General features: G+C 36.8%; 1 protein-coding gene across 1 annotated transcript in view; it reads left to right on the forward strand.

Moving 5' to 3' along the window:
• Positions 1-2,852: 2,852 nt before the first annotated feature.
• The window catches only part of GPM6A (glycoprotein M6A), a 123,215-nt gene continuing 98,225 nt past the window's right edge, over positions 2,853-27,842 (forward strand). Inside the window, 2 exon segments of the mRNA XM_075041790.1 lie at positions 2,853-2,913; positions 2,916-2,975. Coding sequence (XP_074897891.1) covers positions 2,853-2,913; positions 2,916-2,975 — 121 coding nt within the window.

The following is a 27,842-nucleotide window of genomic DNA, read 5'->3' on the forward strand; positions in this document are numbered from 1 at the left end:
ATGATCAATTAGATCCGAGAACTAAAACATATGATCATTGTTCTTCATTATTCCAGAAAACAGAGCCCTAGAAAGGTGAATTAAAAAAGGAAAAAAGGGGTAGGAAATGCACTGGGTAACTCAATAAACATGCATTCAGTTATTTAATAATATATACAAATTTAACTTCATGTATAAAAAGTATTCTGGTATGAACCAGATTTGAAAAGATTTATATACAAACAGTATAAAAAACCCCACCTAAACCCCCACCAAAACCCAACCAACCAAAAAAAACAACTTTGTCTTTTTTTGTGTGTGTGTGTGTGTGTGACTTAGAAGGCAGCATTAGGTCAATCTATTTAGATAGCATAAAGTAAATGGATGAGCTATTTATCATTTATATGTTATTATGGATTTTCAGCCGTAATATTTTTTATTTTGGGGTAAGTTTTAGTCATTTTTTTTTCCCCAGAAGAATCAGAAGTGAAAACTGTAAAGAAAAATTGGACTTGTGTTCTAATTGCACTTTTGTTGAAATAATGAAAATAACGTAACATCTTAAAATGATGTTACATTACTCTGTAGAATAAGGTACAAAAATGCTAATTTATTGCTAGACTGCAGCGTCCAATTTGCATTCCAAATCAGACTGCAGAACTCCCCAAATGAGTAGGTGCCCTCACAGTGTATTTAACCTATGCTTTTCCTGAATGAATTCATAACAGTATGTGTGTTTGTATGTGCTTCCTCACATACATACCCATATGTGGTGTTTCACCATTTTAAGAAGGTCCAGGTTTTTTAATAGGGCTTTGAAATGTACAGCTAATTTTGGATATTAGCAATCAGAAAAAGAATTGATGCAAATACTGTTTTAAATGTCCAAACTGTCCCTAAATTCCTGTTTACTGTGACACTGACAGATAATGTGTAGGGTGCATATATTTTTCAGCAATTAATGTTGTGTATTAAATTGTGCTTGTACGTGTGTATAAACACACAATTGCATACAAAATGATACTGTTATAAAGATGTTTTCTAGAATATTATAAGGGTAATAGTGTATATTTGCTGTTGGATCCAGATGATACAGATATATGAGAAGGAGGGAAATGAAGAGTCATATTATTCTTAAATGTGCTGATACAGGAGGAGGGGGAGAGTGGGGGGGGGGGGTGTTGGGGAGAGAGAATGAGAGAGAGAAAGACAGACAAGTAATACAGCATAAAGAACCCACAGGCATCTGGGCTTTCCCACTTCAGTAGCAAATAGGGGGAATTATGGGTTGGTGGTCTGCTTCCCGTTAGGAGGACACCCCTCCATCTGTTTTCAGTACAGCCTGTTTCCAATTTAAAACACAGATTTCTATACAAACCTCAATTTCTTTTCTCCATTTTATATGCAAAGTGAGGCTTATGAATCGGTGTCATTGCCATAAAGGCTCAGACCAAATTTCCCCCCAAAATTCACAGGCTGTTCATTTGAATACCTGCTTACAGTGGTACACAATGGGCAGCTTTGAGAAGAAAAATTGATAATCTTCACGGAAGAGTAATTTGAATGAAATTACACTTGACAGCCTGTCTCCAAGCAAACAAGGAGAGTGAGGGAGCCTTAGCTAAGCTCTGAGGACTTGCCTAAGCCTCTGCTGTTGGAGCTTCCCAGGGAAAAAAAAATCCACACTTTTTCCTACATCTGACTGAAGCTTTTGATTAATTCTCTGTAGCTGTTTCTAGTGAAGAAAGGTAGCCATGGAAGAGAATATGGAAGAGGGACAAACACAGAAAGGTATTGTGATAAAATTGCTTTTTCTTTGCAAGGAGATAATTATTTTGCAGTTCCTTATTTGCTTTAGCAGCATGCTGTAAGGTTAGTGAATATCCTTATGTGGCAGATGGGGAAAGATGGGGGGTTTTTTATACCATTTACTTAATTTGTCTCTCTGCAATAGCACCTAGCATTAATATAGTGACTGTCGTTTGGTATCTAGTATTAAAAGAATCTAAATAGCAAATTTTGCATCTATACTAATAAAATTGCAAGCATTTAATGCAGCCTGCTTCCCAGACCAGTCTTTGTTAACCTTCATTTATTTCATGTTTTCACGCTTGTCTAGCTGGGTCAAGGGAGTCTAGTGTGAACTATGAGAGAGCTACTCACACAATATTTGGAGCCCGTTGCAGTTGGATATCTAACAATGTAACCAGTATTTACACCTTGAATGAGAGTTCAGACTGAACAAAGACATGGGCTATATTTTGTATATATTTAGGCAGTATTGAAATTTCCCTCTGTCTTTTTTCCACTTTTGTTTTGCGATGTGTTGAAGCAGCCTTGCTATACTTCTAATATTTGCATTGTACAGATTTGCATTTTGCTGAAATTCATTTTGCACGTTGCAGCTGAAATTGCTTTAGCAAGATGTACACAGCATGTTCGGAGCATTTCTGTTCCACTGTTTCTGGTCAAGTTGAAAATAACTGAACGTTATGGGATGTGTTAGTACTTAAAGGTGCAATTTAAAATTATTGAAGACTGTTTATTAATTTGTGGATGTCTGAGAAATACGGTGGTTTTAGTCTTTTCACTTATGTATTATTCTGTACAAGCAACATGACAGTAGTGAAAGGAACCAAGGTTTATTCATTTTAGTTTACTGCAAGCACAAAGGGTGATCCTAGTGAATATTTGTCATATTAAGTCATGTATACTTTTCATTTTGCATTTATTTTGAATTCACTTCCATTTTTGAGGAGGATTTAGGAACTCGCCAAATCATTTAATATAACTTGCCTGTAAAGGCATATTTTTCTGTGCTGATGCCATACTCTGTTTTTCCGCTCCCTGATCAATCTGCTTTCTACGTGTAAATGTCATGCTTTCTCATTATAAGTGACCCATTTAGACAGAATGCAGCTTTGAATTGTTTATGGTCTTGACATGATCTAGATGCACAGTAGATAGTCATGAGAAGACTAAAGGACGATATATATGTCCCCTCTGTATGTATACATACTTATGTTTATAGATCAATAGATTAGTGTCTGGCTGGTGATTTCAGCAGTTTCTTCAGCTGAATTTTATTATTTGCAAATGGCAGAAATAATGGGAAAGTACAAGACAGTTCAGGGTTTTTTTTGTTTTGGTTTGGTTTTTTTTCCCCTGAAGGTAAACCCAATACTTTTATTGTATGGTTCAAATTATTTAGTGTGCTTTACATTTAGAAATTGCAGACATGCTTTTTTAAATTCTAAAATGCATTTTTTTTCCTTTCACAAACAAGTGAATTGGACTGTTTGACCACTGAATCAAAATACTTTGCTATTACTGAATGATACTGCTTAAAGAAACAGTGTGAAATTCAAAATCCCTAAATTCTTATTAGAGAGAAAAAAAATCAGAGAAAAAAGTGAATAATTTTGTATATTAAAAGAACATGTTGTTATTGATAAATTGTGTCCTCATTGTTCATATGATAAGCAGTTGGATGACCAATAGCCACTCAAAATAGTGTGATTAATAGTGTGATTACAACAGCTAACACTACTTACCCCCCACCCCCCATTTACAATGCCATGTGTTCAGCCTTTTTTCCCTTCAGTGGTACGCAGCTGTCATCACAGACAGTGACAGGAGAATGTTATAAGCTCACAAATGATATGTATTTTTTCTTATTTGTGTGGAAGGGGTTGCTGCTTAGTTGCTGCGACCATACCTGCGAACCTGTCATGTCAACCTGTCGTGTTCCCACTTTGGATTATGGCAACTTCTAAAATGTATTTAGGGTTTGAAGAAAATTTGCAATTCAGGGAGAAAATGAAAAAATACTTTCATTTTTGAATTTTTGGGGGTGCTTGAATGCAGATATTGAAATTATAAGGAAGTATAGGGATGACTATAAAAGCATGGATCTCTTTAAGCTTTGCACTTTGCACTTGAAAAATATTGACTGTTATTAGTATGACTTGATACTTCTCTTTCATAGTTCCCGGGTTTTTTGCTTTCATTTAGCATGATCTATCTATTATTTGTTTAATTGACATCCATAGTATAGTTCCAGGTCATCTGGACTAGTTTCCTAACTGCAGTGTTCCAGCAACTTTAATTGTAATTCATATATTCTAATTTTTGTCCTCCTACCATCTTGAGTGGAACTGTTTCTTTCTTTCTTTCTCCTCTGCTTTCTACAAAATCAATGGGAGTATAAATTGTCACTGCTTATCAACTCCTGTGCTCTTCACAGCAGATGCTTTGAACCTCCCACTGAACAGCATTACGTCTTGCTAGCAGCCATGATGGAAGTGAATAGTTTCATATTGATGCATTTCATAAATGCAATAAAGGTAGCTCTAATAAAAGGCTTGCAGATTTGGAAGTCCTGTTATTTTAGAGAATTTTATGCAATAGGATATTGATAACTGCAAACATAATTCTTACCATAGTGGTTCCAAATAATGACCTTCTGCCTTACACAATCTCTGTACAGTCTAGTGTTTAACACTTATGATTTGTTTGTGGCTCTATCTTGGAAAATTGTCAGCAGGGAAATACATTACATCTGTTTTCTGAAAATAACAAATTACTAGAAACTATACAGTTCAAAGGACATGTTCTACCCCCCCCCCCCCCCCCCTTTTCTTTCTATTGGCTTTGAAAAGTGTGGTTTCTTCTTGGCATCAGTATCCTTAATATGCTCAATTGAGATAATGCTGTTGTCCAGCAGTTTTCATATGTAAAGCTGTAAAAATTGAAACCAAGAATAATTTGTATTAATTCATTTTCTATTTTAAAGTATTAGAAGACTTGGTCATCCCCCTGTCCTGTGTCCGTCCCCCCCATGTCCCCCTTCCCCCCCCCCTTTTTTTTTTTTTTTTAACCTTCATAGCACATTTCCTAAGTTGCAAGCCAGTCCAGTTTGGGCAGGATGTTTCAATGGTTTTTGCTACACAGCTGTCTGTACCTGTCCAAGAACTGAAAGTGTGTAAAAAGTCTGGCTGAAATCTAAGCTACATGTGAACACTAAAATACAATCTAACAAAGTAAAAAGTCATAACATCTCAGAAATATTGACTTGTTCACAATTTCCATAATACTGACATTATGCTACATGCCTAGAACTGTAACATACTAAGAGCTTTGATTGCAAATTTGCTGTCTGGAAAACCCACGATAACTAAAGCCTGTAATTTATTTGACTGGTTTATTTTTCAAAAATGATCAGTTCCACTTAGAAGCATAAGTTTCATTGATGTCTTTAGGGATGCATGCTAATTTTGAAAACCTCATGCATAAATTTGCATGTGTCAGTGGTAGGTCTCAACTGCCAGTGTTTGAAAGACAATGACGTCAAACTGTTAGCTTTGCCATGTGGAAAAAGATATTGGTCCAGTTCCTGCAGAACAGGTTTTCCCTCTGTGAAAGCATTAAGATTGCAATGATGTTCCCAACCCCATTTGTCCGAATAGAAAACTTTTCAGAGGGCAGACGCTGTATTTTTTGCATTGTGTGGGACTTGGTACAGTGGAATTTAGGATTATTTGCATCAGATATCTATTTTACAGAAAAGAAATGTTCTGTAGCACAGCAAGACATACCACTTGCACTAAATTGAAGATAAATGTGCCTTTTTTATGGTTCATCCACAACTTCATTTTGTAGTTTGAATTCCTTTATAAAATAAACACTTGGGAGTGGATAGAGCATCTGTGTTTGTACAACAGCAAACATGAGGAAGAGCTAATTTTACTTAAGCTCTCTTGGCTGTAGTATACCTAACAAACATACATAAGGTTACACTGGTAAGATAGCAAAAAAAATCTAAAATATTATTGTGACAAGAAATGGTTGAATACAAGAAAATAAATAATGAGTTAGTATCTGGTCTGCATTAGTGATTTAAGTGGATCTGCAGCCTATTATCAAAGCTTTTTTGTTTGTTCCACAGCATGCCAGTAAAGGAGAGCTTTAAGCAGAGTTTTAGAAGAAAGCCATAAGGAGTCTAGGATGCTATCAGTAATATGTACACACAGCCTCTGCTTCTTCAGCCATGAGAGGCTGAATTGCTTCCTCTTACTTCAGTGCTTTTTGGAAAATGGCAGACTGAGTTAGTAGGATACTATAGACTAGATGAAAGTGGTGATTTTTATTTCATATTAAGAAATAAACCAACAGCCAAATAGTCAAAACACTGCTGGCATCCTATGCAAGTTAGTCTTCTAAATCTTTTTATTTACCTCTAAAAGAGAACAGTTGTCCAGTTTCTCATTTGACTATTGTTAGAAAGTTGGTTAAAATAAAAGTGAGCAAATCTCAATATTTTGCACTTTGACCTTGTTGGGTGACTATACTTATAAATAAGCCTGAGGAGTTATTTTATGTTCTTTAATGTAAATGCCACAGTAAGTGTGAGCCACACTTGTATCTTCAGTTAGGTCTAACAGTGTTGTTAGTACTCTGTCTAGTCTTATAGGACCCCTGAATTACAATCAGTTTTGTGTGTAATTTGGAAACAGTTTTAAAATTTGGCCTTATAAGTAGGAAGTAGCAGACATTTGCTGGGTGATTTTTTCATACAAAACATGGATTTGCAATGCTTGATTCTTAAAAAAAACATGGTCAGTAGAGGTCATCTCTGTTTCCTTTGGGAATATAATCCTAGTGCCCAAGCTTGTGTTCAGATTGGATTTTTACAAGTTCCTTTAGAGTAGAACGGTCTTAACTTTCATCACATTTCTTGTTGCCGATTCTTAAAAGTCTGTGTGTGTATAGTGAGAGTGTCAGATAAAATACTCGCTCACTTGACAATCACAAAGTGATGAAGAGAGTAAATAATTTTCCTTCTTAATCAATGTTAAATATGGAAGTAAATTTTAGCATCTGGTAAAGTATCTCACTATATTTCCTGCTTAATACTCCTTAGTAGTTAATCAATAAGGTTAGTTAAAGAAAAATGCAATAACATTCAATATGAATTTGAAGCTAATATTGTAAGAGTTATTCTCCTTTATGTAGTAACTACAGACTACCTTACTTAATATTCTTACATTAGGAGCAGTGAGTTCCAGAGCTTTAATTTGAATATATGTTATTATCCAATACATTAGGCTTTTATTCACAGATAATGATGTAAACAAATTTAGTCTTGCTTGCTTACTTAATCTTTAACATTGAAATGTCTCTGTTAATAGTAGAAAACTTTGTATTTCTTACAGGCTTAACATCATACTAGTCATAGGCATGAAAATCCAGCATTAATAGGACCTAATTATACTCATATATTCTTCCAGGGCAAAAAGTATTCCAACTGCCCTAAGGCAGATGGAATCCTCAATTCAATGTGTGAGAATTTAAGTCTTCATGGTAATTTTTACACTTGTATGTCAATTTCATAAATAAGCTATTTTAGAAATAAGGTATTTCATAAATGAGAGATGAAAATGTTTAGAAAAAAAGTGTTGAATATTATACTAATTCTTGAAAAATACTGTATGAAAATAGCAATATAAATTCATAAAAAGCTTAATCTACAGTCTGTGAAAGTAAAGGCTCACTTTGGGGGAAAAGGGGTATTTTGGCTTTCTAATTACTCTGACAAAGTAAGCATTTAGTAATGACAAAACAATACTACAGATATGGAAAAAATAAATTTGATTCAGCTTAGTGCTTCAGCTCCTTATAAAGATTGAGGGACTGATATATCTAATATCTAAAAATTATTCATTTTATATTGTGACTATGCATTCATTTCTGATAAGCACCTTAAACAATTTTAGCAATGCGATTTTTAACCTGTTTGAATTGCCTGCCACTGCACTAATATTCAAGATGGAAGAATGGCTGGAATGCCGCTGGCCTCACATAATGACAATGTTTGCTTTCTTGATACAATAGTTTTGAACTGTTAATTCTCCTTATATAAACAGGTGAGAATATGCTCTTTCCTCCTAATAGTTTTATATGGAGGATTAAATAGAAAATAAGAAAAAAAAATACACATTTTTGGGCTGTTCTGCTTCAGATTGTAGACACTGTGTATGATTTTATAAAAACCATAAAGCACATAAACACCTGATGGCCATTGAAAATCAGAATGTAAAAAAGGCAAAGGTGAATATTGATCTTATATCAAACATTTTGTCAGTTAATAGTCCACTTGACAATTCTATTTCAGAAGAATTTTCAGCCAATTCATGCAACCAAAATGCATAATTCCTCCTGATATCTTATCAGATGACTGATTTCTGAGACAGACCAGCAAGTCCCACACTGATGTGTTGTCACAAATCTTTTGCTTGGGGGGGCAGGGAATTAGAGAAGCTTCACTTCCAGCATGTACGGAATGAGAAATAAGTCTTGTCACTTCCTCAGCTGCAGAGAGACCAAACTCAGAGCATCAAAATTGTGAGGGTCAAAGATAAACACCGAATAGGCATTAACGATCAGAACTGTGAATTTTTGTACACGTATCCTCTAGGGCCTTACAAAGGAAGGCCACTGACACAAAAAATAGCTTAAGTATTGTCATGGTTTAACCCCAGCCAGCAACTAAGCACAATGCAGCTGCTCACTGACTTCCCCTCACCCAGTGGGATAGGGGAGAAAATTGGGAAAAGAAGTAAAACTCATGGGTTGAGATAGGAACGGTTTAATAGAACAGAAAAGAAGCAGCTAATAATGATAACACTAATAAAATGACAACAGTAATAAAAGGATTGGAATATACAAGTGATGAGCAATGCATTTGCTCACTACCTGCCAATTGATGCCCAGTTAGTCCCTGAGTGGTGATCCCAGCCCGCTCCACTCCCCCCAGTTTATATACTAGATGTGATGTCACATGGTATGGAAGACCCCTTTGGCCAGTTTGGGTCAGCTGCCCTGGCCGTGTCCTCCCCAACTTCTTATGCCCCTCCAGCCTTCTCGCTGGCTGAGCATGAGAAGCTGAAAAACCCTTGACTTAGTCTAAAGACTACTCAGCAACAACTGAAAACATCAGTGTTATCAATATTCTTCTACCTAACTCAAAAACATAGCACTGTACCAGCTACTAGGAAGACAATTAACTCTATCCTAGCTGAAACCAGGACAAGTATTCTGTTAGCTTGTCCATGCCAACTCTCATACTACAATACACTAGTCTCAAGAAGGCTGAATTTTTCCCCTCTAACATTTTAATCTCCTTCTTACTAGTCATCATGTAGGTCTTCAGTAGTCCTCCCAAAATTTACACTGCAGCCATCTGGGACAGCATTGTTCCAAATAAAAGTTGCTAAAATATCACCAACTACTACTAAGTGCAAGGATTACTCTACATTTGTAATACCCCTGATATTTGCACTTGCACAGTATCTGAAAAATTTTTATTTGGTTCACGTAGTGAAAGTTTCATTTTTTTTTCCCAGTAGCGATAACAATACAACTGTACAGCAAATAAATATCACAATAAATTTAGTATCAATTTTCACAAAAATCTGTCTTTTTAATGTGACGGGAGCAGTGCATTTGCTGCAGTTCTGCTATAAAACTAGACTTCAGTAAAAGGTGCATTTGCTGCACTTCTGGTACATGAGCTTTGCAGGAAGGTGCTACTGCCGAAGTGTAAATAAAACTCAAGTAAAATATATTATTTGCAGTTCCAGTAAGCATTCCTCACTTGTCAGTATCTTCCCATTTGTACCCCAAGAGTGTTTTCTTCCTCTTCCTAAAAAAAAAAAAAAAAAAAAAAAAAAAGTAGCTATTTGTGGCTGCTGTCCTGCTTCTCAATTTTCTGTGGAAGCACTTTCTTTTAGCATCTGGAAGGCATGGAAATGAAATTCTACAGCATTTTTAAATTTCTTCTGGGAACATGTAATATAAGATGACAAGTGCTGCATGTTTATTAATTAAGTTATAGCTGGTCACATCCTACTTCTCAATCTGCCACAGGATGATTTTATATAGGTAAAATTGGACATTAAGGAATTTGAAGGAAGAATATAGTAGCATAGTGAAGTGATTAAGCAGAGATTGCTTTGCAGTAAGGCACAATGGGGAAAAAAGTAGAGATGATTGTGCTGATAAAGGTTGAAGAGAGGCAATATGATGAAAAGAAGAAAGCAATAAGCAATATAACTTGAAATACCTTTGGAGGGGTTCAGAAGCTTGAAATTGATATGGAAATAGAGGAAGACAATATTGGAGTTGAAAGAATGAAGGATACTGACATTTGGTCTTTCAGACAAGACCTATAGAGGGCCTTGATGGAAATTTTAGGAGTTTCTTTAGAAATAAAATGTGTGTTTTAAGGTAGAGTGTTTTTAAATGGCTTCTAAATCTTTACATTTTAGTCTCTCAAGAAAAAAAAATAAAATATCTTATGGTGTTGATATAATGATATAAAGTTCAGTAATTTTAAACTTAAAAAAACCCCAACCAAAACACAATTTATCTGAACAGAGTAGTACTAGATTGATATTTGCAGATTGATGTTGGCAAATAAAGCATTTGCAAAGTTTTACATAAAAAGTTATTAGAACATAAATTCAGATTACCTTTTAAAAATAGTGAACATGTAACTTAAACACATTTTTTTCCCCCAAGTAAACCAGCATCCATGCTATGTTCATGGCTACTATGGTAATATTGTAATATTACTATGGTAATGTTAATATGGTAGTATTGTAACTGTGGGCAGTTTCTAACTGTTTCTAACTATTCTGAAGTTATGCATAGGTGATGGAAAGAGGGAGAGCAAGTTTGATTTTATCTTAGAGCAATGAGAGATAGGAAATATTCTCTTAGTTGGAAGAGGAAAGTATAACACTTCATGTTCATGGAAAAAGTTATCACAGGTGACCTGTTGGCCTAGTTTCTTGGGTGAAGGAAGCTATTACTGTGTACCCTTGCCTAGCAAGGTGATGTAGCCAGTGTGGGAGGCTCCACAGTGTAGTGTCACCCTCTACTACTGGTGAATCAGCTTAGCTTTCTTTACGTAATTCATCAAAACCTGCCACCCCCTGATTTCCCATGAAATCTTCTCTTACTCTATTAAGCTGTATGCAATAGTGAGCAGCTGGCATAATTTTGAATCAATTTAAAAGCCTTTAGGAAACAACTATGGGAAGACATTTGGGTGTCTCTTTGCAGCTTTCAAGTGAGGACAAATTTGGCCATAGCTAAGAACATAGGCTTGCATATTTTTTATACAAGAGTAGATCCTGAGCTTCTAGTGTCATGGTTTTGATTGGTATCTCAGGGGGTAGATGAGGAAACCTATCCAAGCCAGGTACTCATCCCTATGCTTGGATGTCACAGAGTTCTGTTCCTCACCTCTCCAGAAGAAAGCCCATACATACATCCTGTCATGTTCTACTTTCATCTGCCAAATTGTTTGCTCCCCATCTCTTTTACCCTTCTATTGCACATCTCACTTCAAACCACCCTTGACCTTCAAAAGATCTTCTGCTCTGATATATTGCAAGTTACCAACAGTACCTTTAATGCTTTGGGAGTTTCTAATACTTACAGGCTAGAATCTGCAGGCAGAAGTAGATGATGTGGTAAGTTTCTCTAGTATGACAAGGAGAATCTGGACTGTGGTGGGCAAGACATTGTGCAGGCTGCTGAAGGTGAATCTTCCAAGTCTGCACTAGAGTTGGAAGACTATGGAAAAGTTAGCACAGTTGCTAGTTCTGTTGTTCCTGTTCTATCAGTAAAAAAGTCCTAGGTCTTATGACTGTTCTTTAACATTTCACATTAGTAAACATTTGCAGTTTTGGGTATTCTTTCTGATATCTTTTGGAAAAAAAAATAAAAAATGCCCAGACTCTAGATATTGTGGTAGAATATAAAGCCCCAGAGAAACTTGCAGACAGTCTCTTTGCTAGCTTACAGAAGTACACTGCAGAGATTAGTAAGCCTCCCATATTTCAGGGTTTACTTGGTCATCTCCTTGGTCTTTGGGGAAAAGTCAAGTCATATGTTTTGACCCATAAAGCCCAAATGGCCTGAGAATATGATGTGGGAATTTATGGAACACCTTGAATTTCATGGCATTCTAGGCATGCTGCTAAAAACATCTGTGCATAGCCTACTGGTAGAGCCTTCTCTGAATAATTTTTATAAGTTGTTGTGGTTTGTGATAAGCGTTTGGTATTGCTACCAGGAATTGCAAATTCTGAGGTGTTCCTATTGGATAAGGAGAATTAAATACACAGTTCAAGTAATATAAAACAGAGCATCTACCCTTCCTTACAAAGTACAGGAGAATTAACATTTACTTACTAGAGAGGTAAAAAGACATTTGTTCCAGAGGGAGGCATACTCTTGATCTTACTTGAGGAAGTGTTTGAGGGTTACCTAACTAACTTGACATCATTCAGTGGAGGATTGCCTTCCCTGTTAGTGAATGGCAATAGACAAGCTAAAGTTAACCTTTCCAGTAAATTAATCCTTGCCTTTTACCAGTTGAATATCATATTGCGTCCTCATGTCATATGTACAAAGTGGTTTATATTCAGCAACTTCTTGCTCTGTACTGGCCTGCTTGTTTGGTGACCTCTGTGGTGAAGATTATATCTCCAGCTACATTTTCCTGCATAATTTATTTACCATGTTCATGGCACAACTTGGAGGCTGGATCTGGTCTCCGAGATGCTTACTTTTGATATTTTCCCTTTTCAATGGAGGAGACGGGTAACAACTGAGCAGAAGGTGCTGCTGTCAGTCAGAGCAAATGCTTCTGTGCCCTACCTGAGTACAATGTTAAACAAGTCAGGCAGCTGCACATTAGAAGAAAGGGGATGCAGTAGCTGCTACTGGGTGCAGTGAGCCCAAATTCAACCTCTCTGGCTGTTGGATTAGTCCATTGTGAAAAACATTAATTGAGCACATGTCCATGAACAGATTTTTATTTTTGCTGATAATGATAATGGTAAAATCAATAACGTTTTGAATTCTGCATATGGTGCAAAAGAATCTATAAACTTTTAAAGGATGGTGTTTTTCATAGAGATTATATACCAGTAAAGAGCATCCACTTGAACTTATGGGGGTAGTAGGTTGCTAAGTCATTGTAAATAGTAGCTCAATATGCATAACTGAGGATGAAAGTAAATGTCTGAAATTGCCTTGAGAAAGGGACCATTGATTACTGGCCACTGTGTTGTTCATAAAGGTATTCAATTATATTATTGAATGTTGTATTATTGATTTTTAAACTGAGTAGCTTTCATGTGAAACGCTTCCCACTTAACGTGTTTTGCCTTTGCTCATGACCTGTTGATAAACCACTCCTATATAGAAAAGTATCTTAAATTTCTAGCTGACACAAATACAGTTATTTTCTTTCTCATGAAATAGTCTGAGTATTAGATGTATAAAATACTTTTCCTATTTGTTGTGATGCTACAATATAGCAGTACAATTGTCTTCAGAGACTTTCTCAGCCTTCTAATTTCTTACTGAGAGTTGACCACTACTTCTGATCAACACGAACTTTTAAGATTATAAATAAGAATAACGATGCTTTCCACCCTGCCTTTCTTCTTAGTAGTAGGTTGCAGTTCCTTATAAACACCTGCAGATTCTCTTTGTGGTTCTCATGCTATTCAAAAGCACCTTAGTGCTATGTTACCTAACTAGATGGCTGTATGGAAACAAAACAGTATTTTGTTTTCCAAGTGTTCGTAATTAGCTTGAGATCTACTCCTCTAAGCCATAAAACTTTTCTTCTATTTAGTCTTGACTATATTTGCTGCATAATACTTCCCTTTTGTTGGAAAATTCAGTCCTACTAGAGTATTAAGGACCACTTTCATTTACACTACCCACCAATGTTGTACAAATGAGTAGGGTTTGCTTGTGAATGCATATATTGCCCTTGATTTTAGAGTAATAGAATGCTTCTAAAATTATAGACATAAGTAACTTCAAAATCTGTAAAATCAATGACCAAGGCTCTGATCCTACAAAGACTTATATGTACATATTTGATGTCATGCACTGTGAGTAATCCCATTGGGTTTATACCAATTATTCACATAAACAAAAAGGAAGCACATGCACAGTCTTTAAGATTAAGACCTGACAATGTCATGGAGTAATTTGCATGTAGCTGTCAGGTTTTTGGCAGGAAATCTGTGAGAGGGTATGATGATGCAATTTAATAGGGTCTGAGAGGAGACTGGAAGGAAAGTTGAATGGAGTTTGTTTATCAGCTGGGTTTTTTTTGTTTGTTTTGCACAGTATTACAGTAGATTAATATGCTTTGAGGTCTCCTGTGGCTGTCTGCAGGTTCCAAGAAATAACTCTTTTCTTCTTGGCTGTTTTAATTTCCAAGGGGTTTTGTCTGTGTTTTTCCTTTGAATTACTAGAATTTGGATTCACTCAGACCAGGGTGGACCTTCTGGTGGTATTGAAATATTTTGCTAGTGTGTCTTGTTCACATGCTTAAGCCAAGCTGATCATCAAATTTACTGTGCAGAAGGAATTCTCCCCAAGGCAGGGTACTAGTGACCTTCTTTTTACCTTTTCTCTGCAACATGTTCATGGTCTGCTTTCTAAGATTATCTGGGAGTTTAATTTCATTAAATTCCTGCTGCTAGTGCAAGGACTAATACCGGTTTTATTCTTCTCACTGTCGTCTTCTAACGAACTACAGATGAGACTTTTGGTCTTTTAATGCAGGTCTGAAGCAGCGTGTTGGGTAGATATTTGATAAATCCTTCTGAATTGAGGGTCTATTACAAGGCTTTCTGTTACTACAAGGCTCTGAGTTGTGACAAAATCTAGTGTGAACACAGAAAATGGGCATTTGTTTCTGAGATTTTTGCCATATAAACTGTGCTGGTAAAAATCTTAAAGGGGAAAAAATATACTATTGTGAGCTGTGTGTAGAGTTTGCAGGAGTATCTTCCAGTTTTATAATACAATTCTGTCATATGGATAAAATTAATCAAAAAGGTGCTTATCACTATGACTATCCTAAGAGTTTAGTAAAACATGTATACTACAACCACACCCATGGCATGTGGCACAAAGACCAGAAAAAAAAGGTAAATTTATTTCAGCTCTTCAACAGCATATGGAGGCTACCATTTCTCAAAGATGTCATCTTTCAAAATTATTCTAGATTTATGAACATTGTTCACTAGTGAAAACACCGGAGTAATTACAACCCAGTGGCGAGTAGGTCTTTTAGGTCAGCTGTGTTTATGCTAATGGTTCAGACAAGATATTTTTTTCTCCCTTCCCCATCTGGTACAGTCATCAAATATTTAAGACACAGGGGAACCTGTTACGGACATTTGGGGTCTTTTATCAGCTTTATGGGTGTGTTTGCATATGGGGACTTTTGCTGTTAATATTTTCTTCCTTTTGAGCTGTTACACATACCCATACCATCTGTATTGCTTGCGCTTCCAGCAAATATCCTTCCATTATTACCTGCCATATCCCCTTCTAGAAGGTGAAAACATGTACTTTATTGCATATTTATTGACAGCCTTAACTTCTAAAATCCAGTTCAGGCACCTCTGCCTTTCTTGAATGTGATTGAAATATGCAGATTTCAAGACTTTAAAGTACCTGTAGCTAGCTGTGGGTGTGTTTTCTGAATATTATACACAGCCAAAGAGCTGAAATATACTTTTCTTTCCCGATAGAAAAGTACAGTTATGTCCATGCCTGGGGAGTTACCTTCTAATGCATGGTTGTTCCTACTTGTCTGTTTTGATTTATTTCTCATATTGTTTTATGGTTTTTATTATTATCTTTTAATGTTGACTCAACTAGATTTGATGTCGCTTCTGCAGTTGCTAAATCTTGTGATATCCTCTGGGATCTCATTTTTCTCCTTTGGTTGTTCTTGCCCACGTAATTCCTGATCTTTTTTTGAATGCATACAAACTCTGTACCTCAAGCTGGAAAGATGGACTGTCTACTACTAGAGGTCTGAAAGTACTGCCACTCAGGAATCACTGATCTGTGATCATTCCTCTAATCTAATATCCTGACAAAGCGATAGACTTCAATGTTGCTACAGAATGTGGCTGTTTTATTTCTAAAGGGATAATTTTACTAGGCTTTTTGTAGTCCTTCAGGGACAATGAATTACACAATGGCCCAGATGTAACAAGCAATATAAGAGTAGCAGTCATTAAACTAAATTATTGCAGCCATCCTTACTGTCCTTAATCTGTTACGTTTTTTTTCCATAACAACCTCCATGTGATAAACTGTGTAATTTAAAAGCTTCCCTACAGAAATGTGATGAAGAATAATTTGACTAGGGGTAGTAGTGGGTAATAATGCTGCAGAATTTTTTCAGGTAGGCATGGTCATGAATTCTGTAATAAATTAAGCTAGTAAGTACTAAAATATAGAATACTTGCATGGAATGAATGTAATGAAACAAATTTGCTCTTTGTAAGTGGGAAAGCATGTTAGGAACCTCCACAGCAATTTGTTCACCTTTGTTGGAATATGAAAAAAACTTTCTATATTTTTCTGTTTAATGAAGTTACATAAAAAGAGGGCAATTATTTGCATTTGCTTTATGCAATTGCTTTGACTGTTTTTATTCTTTGTCCATTATGACGCATTTTATGAAATTGTTTGTTTTTCCTTTGTTAAGAAAAATTAAGGAAACACTAACCTCTTTTCTAAGTGTCTGTATGATTGTTGGGATAGAATAGCAGTTGCTCTGTCAGTGTCACAGTGTTTTATTTTAATCTCTGAATTAATTGTCTTGGTTGCTAGGCAATTCTACTTCATAGTTTTAATGGAAATGACTAATTCAGGGTGCTCTCATTTCAGAATATGCAATCGTTTGCTTTAAAACTGAAACTAGATTTCTCTATGACATAATGCTTGACCAATGCTTGTGTCGGTGTACAATTTCATTACTATAGCTAATAAAATATCCACATTTCTGTTATCCAGTCCTGTATTTCTTGTACATTCCAACAAAGCCATTGTAAATCTAAGGTATTCAACAGAGGCAGAACTGGGCTTTTATGTATATGTAGAGGCTAAATATCTGCTATAATGTCTGACATTTTAGAAATTTTTAAAGACAGCTAATGGAGCTGGTTATGTAGTATGTATTTGGAGGTAGTATCAGTTAAGTGTTTTTACATCCTCAATGGTGTAATAAGTGCTAAGTATCTCAGTTACTCAGCTTGCAGATGTATTCAGCAGGTCTTGCTTATTAGCAGTGCAGGGAAGTTCAAAAAAAGGTATGAATATTCAAAGGAGTAATAACCATATTATTAAAGAAACCCTCTTAACAGTCTGTAGTTCCGGAGCTGTTTTTCATGCTGGAAAAATAAAATGCCTCCGGACAGTTTCTTTAAACTTTAAATTATTGTTTTCTGCTATTTCAATACTATTCTTATTTAAGGACAAATATAAAGGAAAAAGAACTTCAAATGAAACTTCATAGGTTCCTCAGTATCAGGGTAGTGCAAAAGTGTAGGCCTTGTTTATTTTGTTGCTATCGGTTATGCTTTTATTTCTTCTGAGCTATCAGCTAGTGGAATACTGTCTTTTGGCTTATCTCCACTCCACTCTTATGTTTCTATGCTGGTGAACTGCACAGCTTGGAAATGAATGAAATCCACCCTGCTTCTCCATAGAAGGAGAAAAGCATCCTGGGCCAGAATGCCAATGACGTACCCCAGTAGGCTCTGTGCTCCTGACAGTGGTTCAAGGTTTATCAGCTCAGTTTCTTTATCCCAGAGCATCATTCTGCATGCTTAATTGCTCTTTATTTTCCTTCTCCCTAGTTTATAGTAAACTTGTCTTCCTGATAGTGGCCGCCTTTTTGGTACAGTTAGTGCACTGAGGACCACAGCTGATTTGGTTTATCTGAATAATTTGTTGCCATCAAAAAGCTAGATGATGAGTCTAATTTTGTCCAGTTCAAAGACATAATATGTTATCAAGGCAGAGAAGACTGGGAATGCTATATATTTTAATGATTTTGTATTGAGAACACAATCTTTGCAGTATCTATTAATACAACTAGCCTCTGGCAAAATCTTCCAATTGCTGTCTTACAACTTTAATTACAGCTGATGTTGGTGTTAGGTAAGCAACAATACTGTGCTATTCTGGAGCTTTCTAATTGGATTTGAGAGGAAACACACTTCAAAAATCACACAATTGTAAGTATTTTCAAGACTTTTTCAAAAGGATATAGGAAAAAAAAAAATCATTCAGCTGTATTCCTCACAGAACAACATGCTTTTATTCAGTTGTTTCTTATATATGAGCTAATAAAGTGGGTAGATAGCCAGAATGTTTGCAACTGTAATATAATGTACAATGAAAATAAGAAGTTGGATCATTTGTGTTCAATATATACTTGGGAGACCTTCTTGCTTTTTGTAAATAAGAGGTAGAATATGCAGCCAAATTTCATAAGATTATATTCATGTTAGTGAGCTCTCCCAGCTCATCCTAACCTGCTTTACCACTTAAAGAAAGCAGTACTGAGATGACAGTTTTCAGTTTGTGAAACTGGGGTATGAAACTCCCGCAACAAGAGCATGAAAATGTTAATGTGGGTGAAAGCAAACCTGTATGGTGTATGTTCATTAAAAAATTTATTTCATAGCTCCTACAGGTTTGCTCACAGGCTCTGTGAGGCAGAACACTTACTTGGATAAACTGGTTGTAAAAACAACTGTTTTATTGTAATGACTTTACCAAATACCAACAATCACCTTTCAACAAATAGGGTAAAAATAACAAAACAAAAATCTCATCAAAGACCTTCCCAAGGATAGTTCCAGTACGTGGCTTCAGTAGGTACAAACGTTGGCCCTGTGTCCAATATATGAATTCTCAGTAAGATACACAGTTTAAAAAAGGAAATGTGTCACAGCAATAATTTTCATCGTGGTTGGTAATTCTGAGGAATGAAATTGTAATGAAATATTGAAGGTATCAAAAGTTATATTATTGGATTAAAAAGTAAGCTTTTCTTTCAGCCAGTAATTTATAAGTTACTGTTTTAGAGATAAAGTTTTGTGAAAATTATTAGGATATCATTTAAGATTCTGGACTGAGATATGAAAGATCTGAAACTGATCATCTGTATCATTTAGATTTTTCAATTTGACCTACAGGAATTACTACAAAATTGTTTGTGCCCTTGAAAAATCTGACTGTAACTCACTGTGTCTTGATTTCCCATCTGTGAAAAGCCATATAGGACATATATAAGCTTTCATTTCTTCTACCCATTCTATGACTTGTTTATTGCTTTAGTAGGTCATAGTCTTTACATTTCTACAATAGGAATGTCATCTTAGCTGAGGCCTCTAGATACTAAAGAAAGATGAATATGCCAGGGAATACTTACCAATTTGTAAATAAATAACTTGCAGCCATTAAATGTTCTTTGCTATTAAAGGTGGAATACAGGGTAACTGAAGTATCTTGTCTGTCCTGCTTTAGTTTCTAACCAAATATTTTATTTAAATGAGCAAAACTAAAGGAGTTGCAATCATTATGCATATGGCATATGTGGTGTTAAAATGAAGAGTGATAGACCTTTGATTTTTAGCAGTGACATAATCTAAGGCAGAATGCTGTGATATACATATGGTAGATGTCTGTGCAGTATGCCAAAGGAAGGAACAGTTCAGAAAGTTGTTAACTTAAGCCCCTTCAAAAGAACTGGATTTCTTAGTGATAATAGACATGTGAGATGAAAAGTTCAGGACAGATATGATTCTACTAGGGATCAGTGTCTCTTTTTACTCATTTTACAGAAGTGATACCCAACAGTGACAACATAGCCTGTGTTTGCTTGCTTGTTTGTTTAAAAAAAAAAAAAAAATCATCTTCAGATGAATGGCTATTTTTCTTTAGGAAGGTGACTGCAACATTTTCAGCTAATGAAATGATGAAAAAGTTTGTTCTGTCTTTGGCAGCAAAAAACATGCACTTTGTATTAACAGCACATGATGGAATATAATCCCAAATACAAAGAAAACTTCAGGCTGAAGTATGGAAGGAGATAAGCAGACCTAACACTTAACAGAAATATACTCAAAAGACTGTTTCTTAAATGTATCTGCTTTCTTTGAATACATTTGGTGTACTGCCCATGCAAAGAGAGACTCTGAGTATCTTCCCCAGTGGTGCATGGGATGTGGTCCCATCATGTCACAGTGCATCCAGTCTCTACCAGGAACTATAGGCATCACCATGATCTAATTTATCTTAGTGGAAAGAATACACTATGGTGAGCTCTGCACTGCTATAGCAAGATTTATTTCTGGTACTTAAACTATCTTGTTTAAATGTTGTTTATAGATCTTTCTTTAACACTGCTGTCTGCTAACAAGATGTACGCTTAGATTAATTGTTGAAATAGGCAGCCTTCTGCCTGCCCCTCACTTTGTTGCAAGTTTGAAGTCCTCTTAAATAGCAGCCCTGAAATCACACGATATGAACAAAATCTCAGCAGTTGCATTATAAAAGCAAATTTCTGGCCTTCATGACTTCAAACAAAAAGTTATTCTTAAAATTATGTATATAACATATTCTATCAATAGGATATGGGTCATATGGAGGCTCTGACAATGCTGGTGACACTTTCAGCATGCAAATGCCCTATCCTCATTTTCATTTGAATGCTTCCAAATAAATTGAAATGCTGGTGTTTTTTTTTTTTTTTTCCTTTTTCTGTGGTAAATAAGAGTAGCCCTCAGGCTTTGGTATTTTAGTTTTAGGGTCAAAGCACATGATGGACCTAGCGTTTGCTGCTAACATGCTGAATAAAAATGAAAAGCAGTTGTGCCCTCTTTGGGGTCTGACTGCAGACAACAAATGTCAAGATTAGAATGACTGAAAGCAATGTCAAACTATTATAAACTTCCCTAGATATAAAAGTAAGAAGGAAGGATTTATTACAAATGAATTTATTACAAATTACAGATGAAGTATAAGACATAAAGGTCTCTGAAGTTAGGCTGTCTAGTATGTGGGTTGAGGAAAAGTGGATGGAACTTTATCTTCAACATCCAGTCAAAAACTGTAATAGCCCGGTAAGCTTGCTCGAGAAGATTAATGATAATGCTAAGACGTGAGTCCACTGAAGCACCGACCCATGTACCGCATCCCTGAGGAAACATGGTTTTCACATTGTATACGTGAGTCCTGTCACAACTCCTATTATTACCTTACGCTTTGGAGAACAAAAAAACGCTTTTTAAACGTGCATCTTGTGGAGGGGAAGCTGTACAGCTTTGTTTCTGAGGCTGTCATTTGTCTTAAAGAGCATCCGTGGGAAGTGACTTCCCCAGCCCTTCAGCAAAGGAATTGGAACTTCTCTTCTACTGCTGTGTTATGATGACTGCAAATTTTCTTCGTTTAGTAATTTTTTTATTTAGAACATAAGCATTTTTTTCCTTGCATGATGGGCAGAAAAAAATAACAACCCTCACCACAAAACCCCTGAATGGCTTAGTTTTTATTGTAATCTAATATCTGAACATAGTCATAATATATCAGTGCATTTGTCACTGCTTGTAATGATTATCTGAAATTTGATCCAATCACTTTCGGATGAGCTCTTTGAATTAGTACCTTGGTGACTGTAGAAGGATCAGGCCTGTTTCAATCTGTATGTAGCCAGAAAGTGCTAAGAAGTTGCTGTGACTCGAAAGTAGATTACCAAAAGCAAGCAAAAAGGTGCCATTGCTGTGAACTTAGAATACTTCATTGCTCACAAACAGTGGAACCACATGTAAGTTATCACGTCATGCTAGATGACTTTCAGTAATAAAGTGGTTGATAGTCATCAAGTCAATTAGATTACATATGTCACATACACTATACAAAGAGGAATATTTTACTGACATTTTGGGTTTTTTTTTCTCTTTATTGGGACTGTTTTCCTGCAAAACAAACTTTAGCTCTACAAAGTCAGTTTTTTTCTTTTTTTTTTAACAATACCCCTTTTTTTGGTCATATATTCAACATCTTAGAGTACAGAGATAATGTAAACATTTCCTTAAAGTGGCCAAAAGAATTTTTATACCCATAGATTACAATGTCTCTTAAATGTCAGTATCCTGAATTGTTGTACAACTGAGTACTTGATTCTGCTAGAAGGGGAGGGGTGGTGGTGGTGGTGGTGGTGAAAGGAGTTGGAAAGGAAGAAGGAAAGGGGAAATCACATATTTCCAATTACTTTCAATTTTTTTTCCAAGTGAGTAGTATTCAAAGGAAAGCTTTGCATTAATTTTGTACAAATTTGATAACAAACCTATGCAATTGCATTTATTAATTAAAAAATTTTGGAAAAAGATTATTCTTTTCAAAAGTCTAATCTTATGGCAGTTTCTTGGGAAGGCTGAAAGTTTTATTCTTTTCTGCTTGATTTCTTCCATACATAAGTGTAGTGCTTTCTTTATATTGTTGCATGCATAGAAAACTATTTGCCCATAAGTAAACACTGCTTTTCCTGGGAGACAGATATAATGCTGGAAGAGGCAGTAAATATATGGCAGATTGGTTTAGTCCTGTAAAGTACCCTTCTGAGTCCTAAGTTAGAGGCAGATGAAGTAGTAGTAAAAGGTGGTCAGAAGATGAATGTAACGTGTGAGCTTGCAATCTATAGCACACGGTAGGTTGTACTAGCTGTGCAATAACTATTGTACTTTCTGAATATAACTATACTGTAGTTGCCTGGAAAGCAATGTGTATAATGTTTTGCAGAACAGTTTGGTTTTCTCAGTTCTGTGGAACAAGCTAAGTCCTATAAATGATGATAAACAGAGCTTCAAGAAAATATTTTGAGGAAAAAGCATTTTGTAGAATATCTGACTTTGTTGTGAAGCAAACATTAGGCCATCGTATTTCAGAGTCATGACATAAAACAGACCAATAAGGCTTGCTGTGCTAGCAGCATGGGTAGAGCACAGTTGTATGTTGGTATTCCTCGCCAAGTGAAATTAGGAGAGAGGAAAATGGAAAGTGATTTCAGTTTTCTCATGCTCCACTGTTCAGCAAAGCCAAGGAGATCTGGGGGTGAACTAGCCTGGAAGAAATAAATGATTACCGTTATTCATTACCACTGGAGAACAAAAGAACAACAAAAGAGTGAAGAGGACTTTCATCACAAGGGAATTTTGAGCAGCTATGCAGTACATAAGGTGACTGCTGCCTGGAGTGGTATGGCATATCTCCTTATATTTTTGAAATTTCCAAGGACTAATAGGGATTAAATGAAAATATCGGTCTTAATGTCATAACTGAATGAAGCATCTTGAAAATGAAGACTCAGGAACTAGAAGACAAGTGAAAGAATAGAAGAACCCTTAACCTCCCCACCCCCCCAGCAAACAAACAAACAAAACCCCCAGACTTGTTTTAAGTGGCACATGGGGGCCTGATTTTTCTTTCTTTACTATATATGGCAATTAATGTAGTCTTATACAGTTAATTATTTTATGATAGCAAGGCTTGTGACCCCACTGCAGCTGCTGTTTGGGCAAGAGCTGTCCTTTAGCTGTTCCTTTTGCTTGAATCATGGATTTTCTCACTCCTAAAGCAGGTGATAACAAGCCTATTCAGAAAATGTAGATGGAGGCTCTGTGTCTAGGGGTGTTGCAAGATACAGTGGGTGGATAGAGACTGAGTGTATAATGTTAGGTCATTATATCAGTTCAACGAAGACCTGCGCTTGCAGCAGCTGGATAGTGAAGTATGTCTGACAGGTCAGAGACTGTCAGGGCTGTATGGCGTTACATGGAGTGGGAGGGTGGGTAGCTGCTGGAATTGCCAGTGGCTGGCAAATGAGGTAACTAGATGGATTGGGAGTGTTTAGTGTAGAAAGGGAGTTGTTAGGACAGGAGGGTCTCCATCTTTTATTCTGTGTCTAGGGGATGTGATATGATATCTACATGATATTTTACTCCTGCTATTTGCTATCAAAGCAAGAAGCTGACAGAAGAAGAAAACCAGAATCACTTTTCAGCTAGAAGGTGTTTCTGTAGCAGTTATGCTGGATCTGTGCAAAGCTGCATCGGGGATGACATTGGCACTGAGTCTTTAGCCAGAGAGGCAGCCTTGAGGACTTTAGCATTTCCCCCCAGCAGCAACAGAAGAAAGACAGAAAATGCTATGTCTGCTTCTAGCTGGAGAGTTCCCATGAACTCTTAGCCCTGTATCACTAGCTACCTTCCAATGCTGTGTAGGATGTGCACATTAATTTTTATAAAAACATTGCTTTGCTTTGAGCAGTAACTCATAAGTATGGTCCAGTGCTAAAGCTGTTCTTTGGTGATACTTGCCAAAAGCTGAGTGCAGCATGTGCTATCAATCATAAGATGTTTCTCTAGTACAAAAGAGTGAATTATCTCATTCTTACTGCCCTCAATCTTTGGCTTTGGGAAATGCAGCACTGTGTCAGGAAGCTTTTGTTACTGTTGAAAGTATTTTGCTGCTGTTTCTCGTGGAGATAGGAGGTACTGGACTGGGATCCGCTGGGAGGAAGAGAGGCCAGACTTGTGTAGGGGAGGGGAGGGCTACCTAACAGTGAAAACAGACAGTAGAGTCTGATTTTTCCCTTCCAGATGTGGTTTGAGAAGTGGAGAAAAAGCTGAAGTAGTGCTTTCTTCCCTTCTAAAGTGCTCCCGTGGACATTGATGCCAAATGATATTTGGAAAGCTCCACTTCCATGGAGGCAAAAATTCTGAAGTCGTTCTCTCACAATGATTCTCATTTAAGGATGTGTTGAGGAGAAACCTAGGCACCTTTTAGTCACTGGCAGATGCAAAGCAGATGATCTTGGTGGGGGGAGGGAGTGGGGAACTGGAAGCTTTGTACATCCTGCAATCAAGAACAGCAGACCAGGCTGTGCAAATTCTTATAGAATTGCCAAGAACTGGAAATCATGGTGAGTGTTCTGTAAACCAGCAGATAGTCCCTCTTCAACAGGGCACCCCAGGCTCTGCACATGATGCAGTCAGTTCAGGATAATTCTTCCAATGTCCTATTTTGCAGAGGTGCAGGAGAAGCTGTGCTGTGCCCCAGCTGACATGGGCTGGACTCTGGACAGCATTTGTTCCACAGACACAGCAAATCTCCGCTGAGTGTGTGTGTGTGTACAACAAATTTCATGGACTAAGTCTGAAGGAATTTTTAGGAAAGCTTCAAAGAGCACATCTCTGAGATTACACCTATCCCATTGCCATTTTCAAGTCACTCCTGCAAAGCCTAAAAGAGATCCTAAAGCTGTTCAAAGAAAAGCTTGCTAGATTTCCCACCCCTGAGGGCAAATTAATGTATTTTCCTTTAACTTCACTCTTTGGAATAGTGGGAGGGTTTTTGGCTGTAACTTCAAAGACTGCATCCTAGAGGGACACCATGCATAGCCAATTTCATCCTTAATGACTGACTTTGAAAAATTAGTAAATAAAACCAGTGTTTTATATTGGAAAACATTGGCATAATGATGGAAGCCCCTGTGTCCCCGAGAGAAGTTGAGTGTAAGAAAGAGGGGAAAACAGTGGAAATAGCAAAGGTGTGTATCTGTATTACTGGTGTGTAATATCTGTGAAAAATGAGAGATTATGGGTTTGATAAAATGTGTGTTGTGTGAAGTATTAATAACATATGGGGTTTTATAATATTCTGATATTTTGAACAGCAAATACAGAGATGAATTTGCCATGTAGGGAACATGGCAAGATTATAAACAAAGATAATCCTCCTGGGAGGTAGAAGGGAGAGCCCCTATGTTACTTTAGCATGGCATAGTAGCATGGGCCTAGGGAGAACTTTGAAGATATGACAGATTTGGGATTTAATTTTGGGAAAAACACCAAAGCTATAGAAGAGCCCAGAGGAAGGACTGAGTGCTCAGTAGTGTGGGTTATAAAGAATGTGCATGGGAAGGGTGGCTGGAAGTTAAAGGGTTGTGTGTGGTTCACCATCTCTATAAGCTAGTTGAACTATTAGACAATACTGCAGGGATATTATGTATAATCTGGAACTGCAATTTTTACCACTTACTGATGCTGAATTTTCTAGAGTAAAGTTTTCACCTTTGAGTTTGTGTGGTATCAGTGATCTTAGGCAAGCATAAGGAACATTTGCATTCCCCCCCAACCCCCAACCATAAGCTTGGGGAAAAAAAAAAAGTCTGTGTTACATGGACACTATGGGTGTCTGCAGGCCACATCAGCTTTGGAAACATCGGTTTCAAGATGTGAAATGAACACTCTTAGGTGTTAATCAGGAAGGTATTTCTGCTGGAGGCAGGTAGTGGAGAAACAGTCTCAGAATTTTGGTAATATCTAATTGCTGCAGTATGGATTCTTATAGCCAGGCAGCTAAAACACATACACAAAATATTAGGAGTAAACATAAATAAACCCTCAGTGTTTTAAAAAAAATAGCCTGTTCTACAGATACTGCAGAAGGCTGCAGCTATTTTTTGCTCTCTGCATGGTTCCTCAGATAATTCCATTTGGTAACTGGTGACACATGCCTTTAAAAAAAAAAATTGTTGACTTACATTTAAAGTGACAGGGTAATATTGCTAAGAAACCTAAGAATGTAGGTAAATATATATTAAATATATATTTTTGCATTTGGTAATATGCCATTATGTATATTTAGTTCTCTTGATAGTTGCCAGTCTCTTCAAGCAAATTATTTATATTGGAATAATCTATTTGCAGAGAATGAAAACAGCAGAAGGAAACTGGGAAATGAAGGGGAGGGGGGCAAACATTTTGAGCATGCCTGTGATAATATATTTGTGAAGGGGCATGACAGCATGGGAAACCTGTAACTAACCTGCACATAGTCCATTTCAAAATATAAATCCATCATCTAACTGTCTTGTAGAAATCACTGTTTTTTTAAATGATTTGCCCACGATGACCATCTGTACAAATACATTCTAAATTAACCATTACATTCTTATAGCTTGGAAGAACGTTTTTATGTTTTAGTTCTAGCCAGTTTTAGCCAAGAATGCAATATGCCAGATACTTAATTCTCATTACTCTTACAGCAGTAAAAGTAACAACAGTACTCTTACTAGTACAGCATATAGGTTTGTGAACGTGGTTGAAATAGTAAATACACAAATAACGAATGCAGATTATTATGGTAGAAATTTCTCCTTTAAAGCAACACATACACTGAAGGATTAAAACATATTACAGCTAACTCTGTTTACAGTATTCTGGCCTTTCAAACCGACAAAGATTTTGCTCCAGACATCTTTGTCGTTCAGTCTGTGGGATCTAATCTCCGTAATGTGTTACACTCGCTATTGTCCCAGTGAATTTGTTGACAGACAGTAACTGGGTCACTGCATTGAAATGCCCGCTGTCAGCCCCGAGTTCTCCCCGCTGGTTGGCACGGCAACCGCAGCGGTGCAGGAAGCATGCGCAGAGCGGGCCGCGGCCTGCTGCTCCCAAATGGCGTCCCTCACCGTCACCGGAGGGAGGGCGGGGAGGAAAAATCGCCTGGGCGCTGAGACGGGCAGCGGGCCCTTCCCTGGTTTTCTCATGTCTGTGTTGTCTTTCAGTGGTGGTGGCCGAGGGGGGGAACAGAAATGCCAACTTACCGGTAAAACGAAGGGAGGTGCAGCAATTGACGCGCCATAGTATGGCTTTGTTCTTAAGTCTTCGGATAATATTTTAGTTTGGGGGGATTGAATACATTATACATCAGTTGGAGCTAGTTGTTGTAATGTGTGACAGAAGAAATAAATATTTCATAACTGCTTTAGATCTTGCTCTAATTTGCCGTTCTCTTCCCCCCTCTTCCACAACTCCCTATAGAGAAGCAACTGATGAAGTGCTGTGTTCCATGAATCTATAAGTAAGCAGAATTCCACA

The sequence above is a fragment of the Buteo buteo genome, chromosome 1 (assembly GCF_964188355.1).
Source record: "Buteo buteo chromosome 1, bButBut1.hap1.1, whole genome shotgun sequence".
NCBI lineage: Eukaryota > Metazoa > Chordata > Aves > Accipitriformes > Accipitridae > Buteo > Buteo buteo.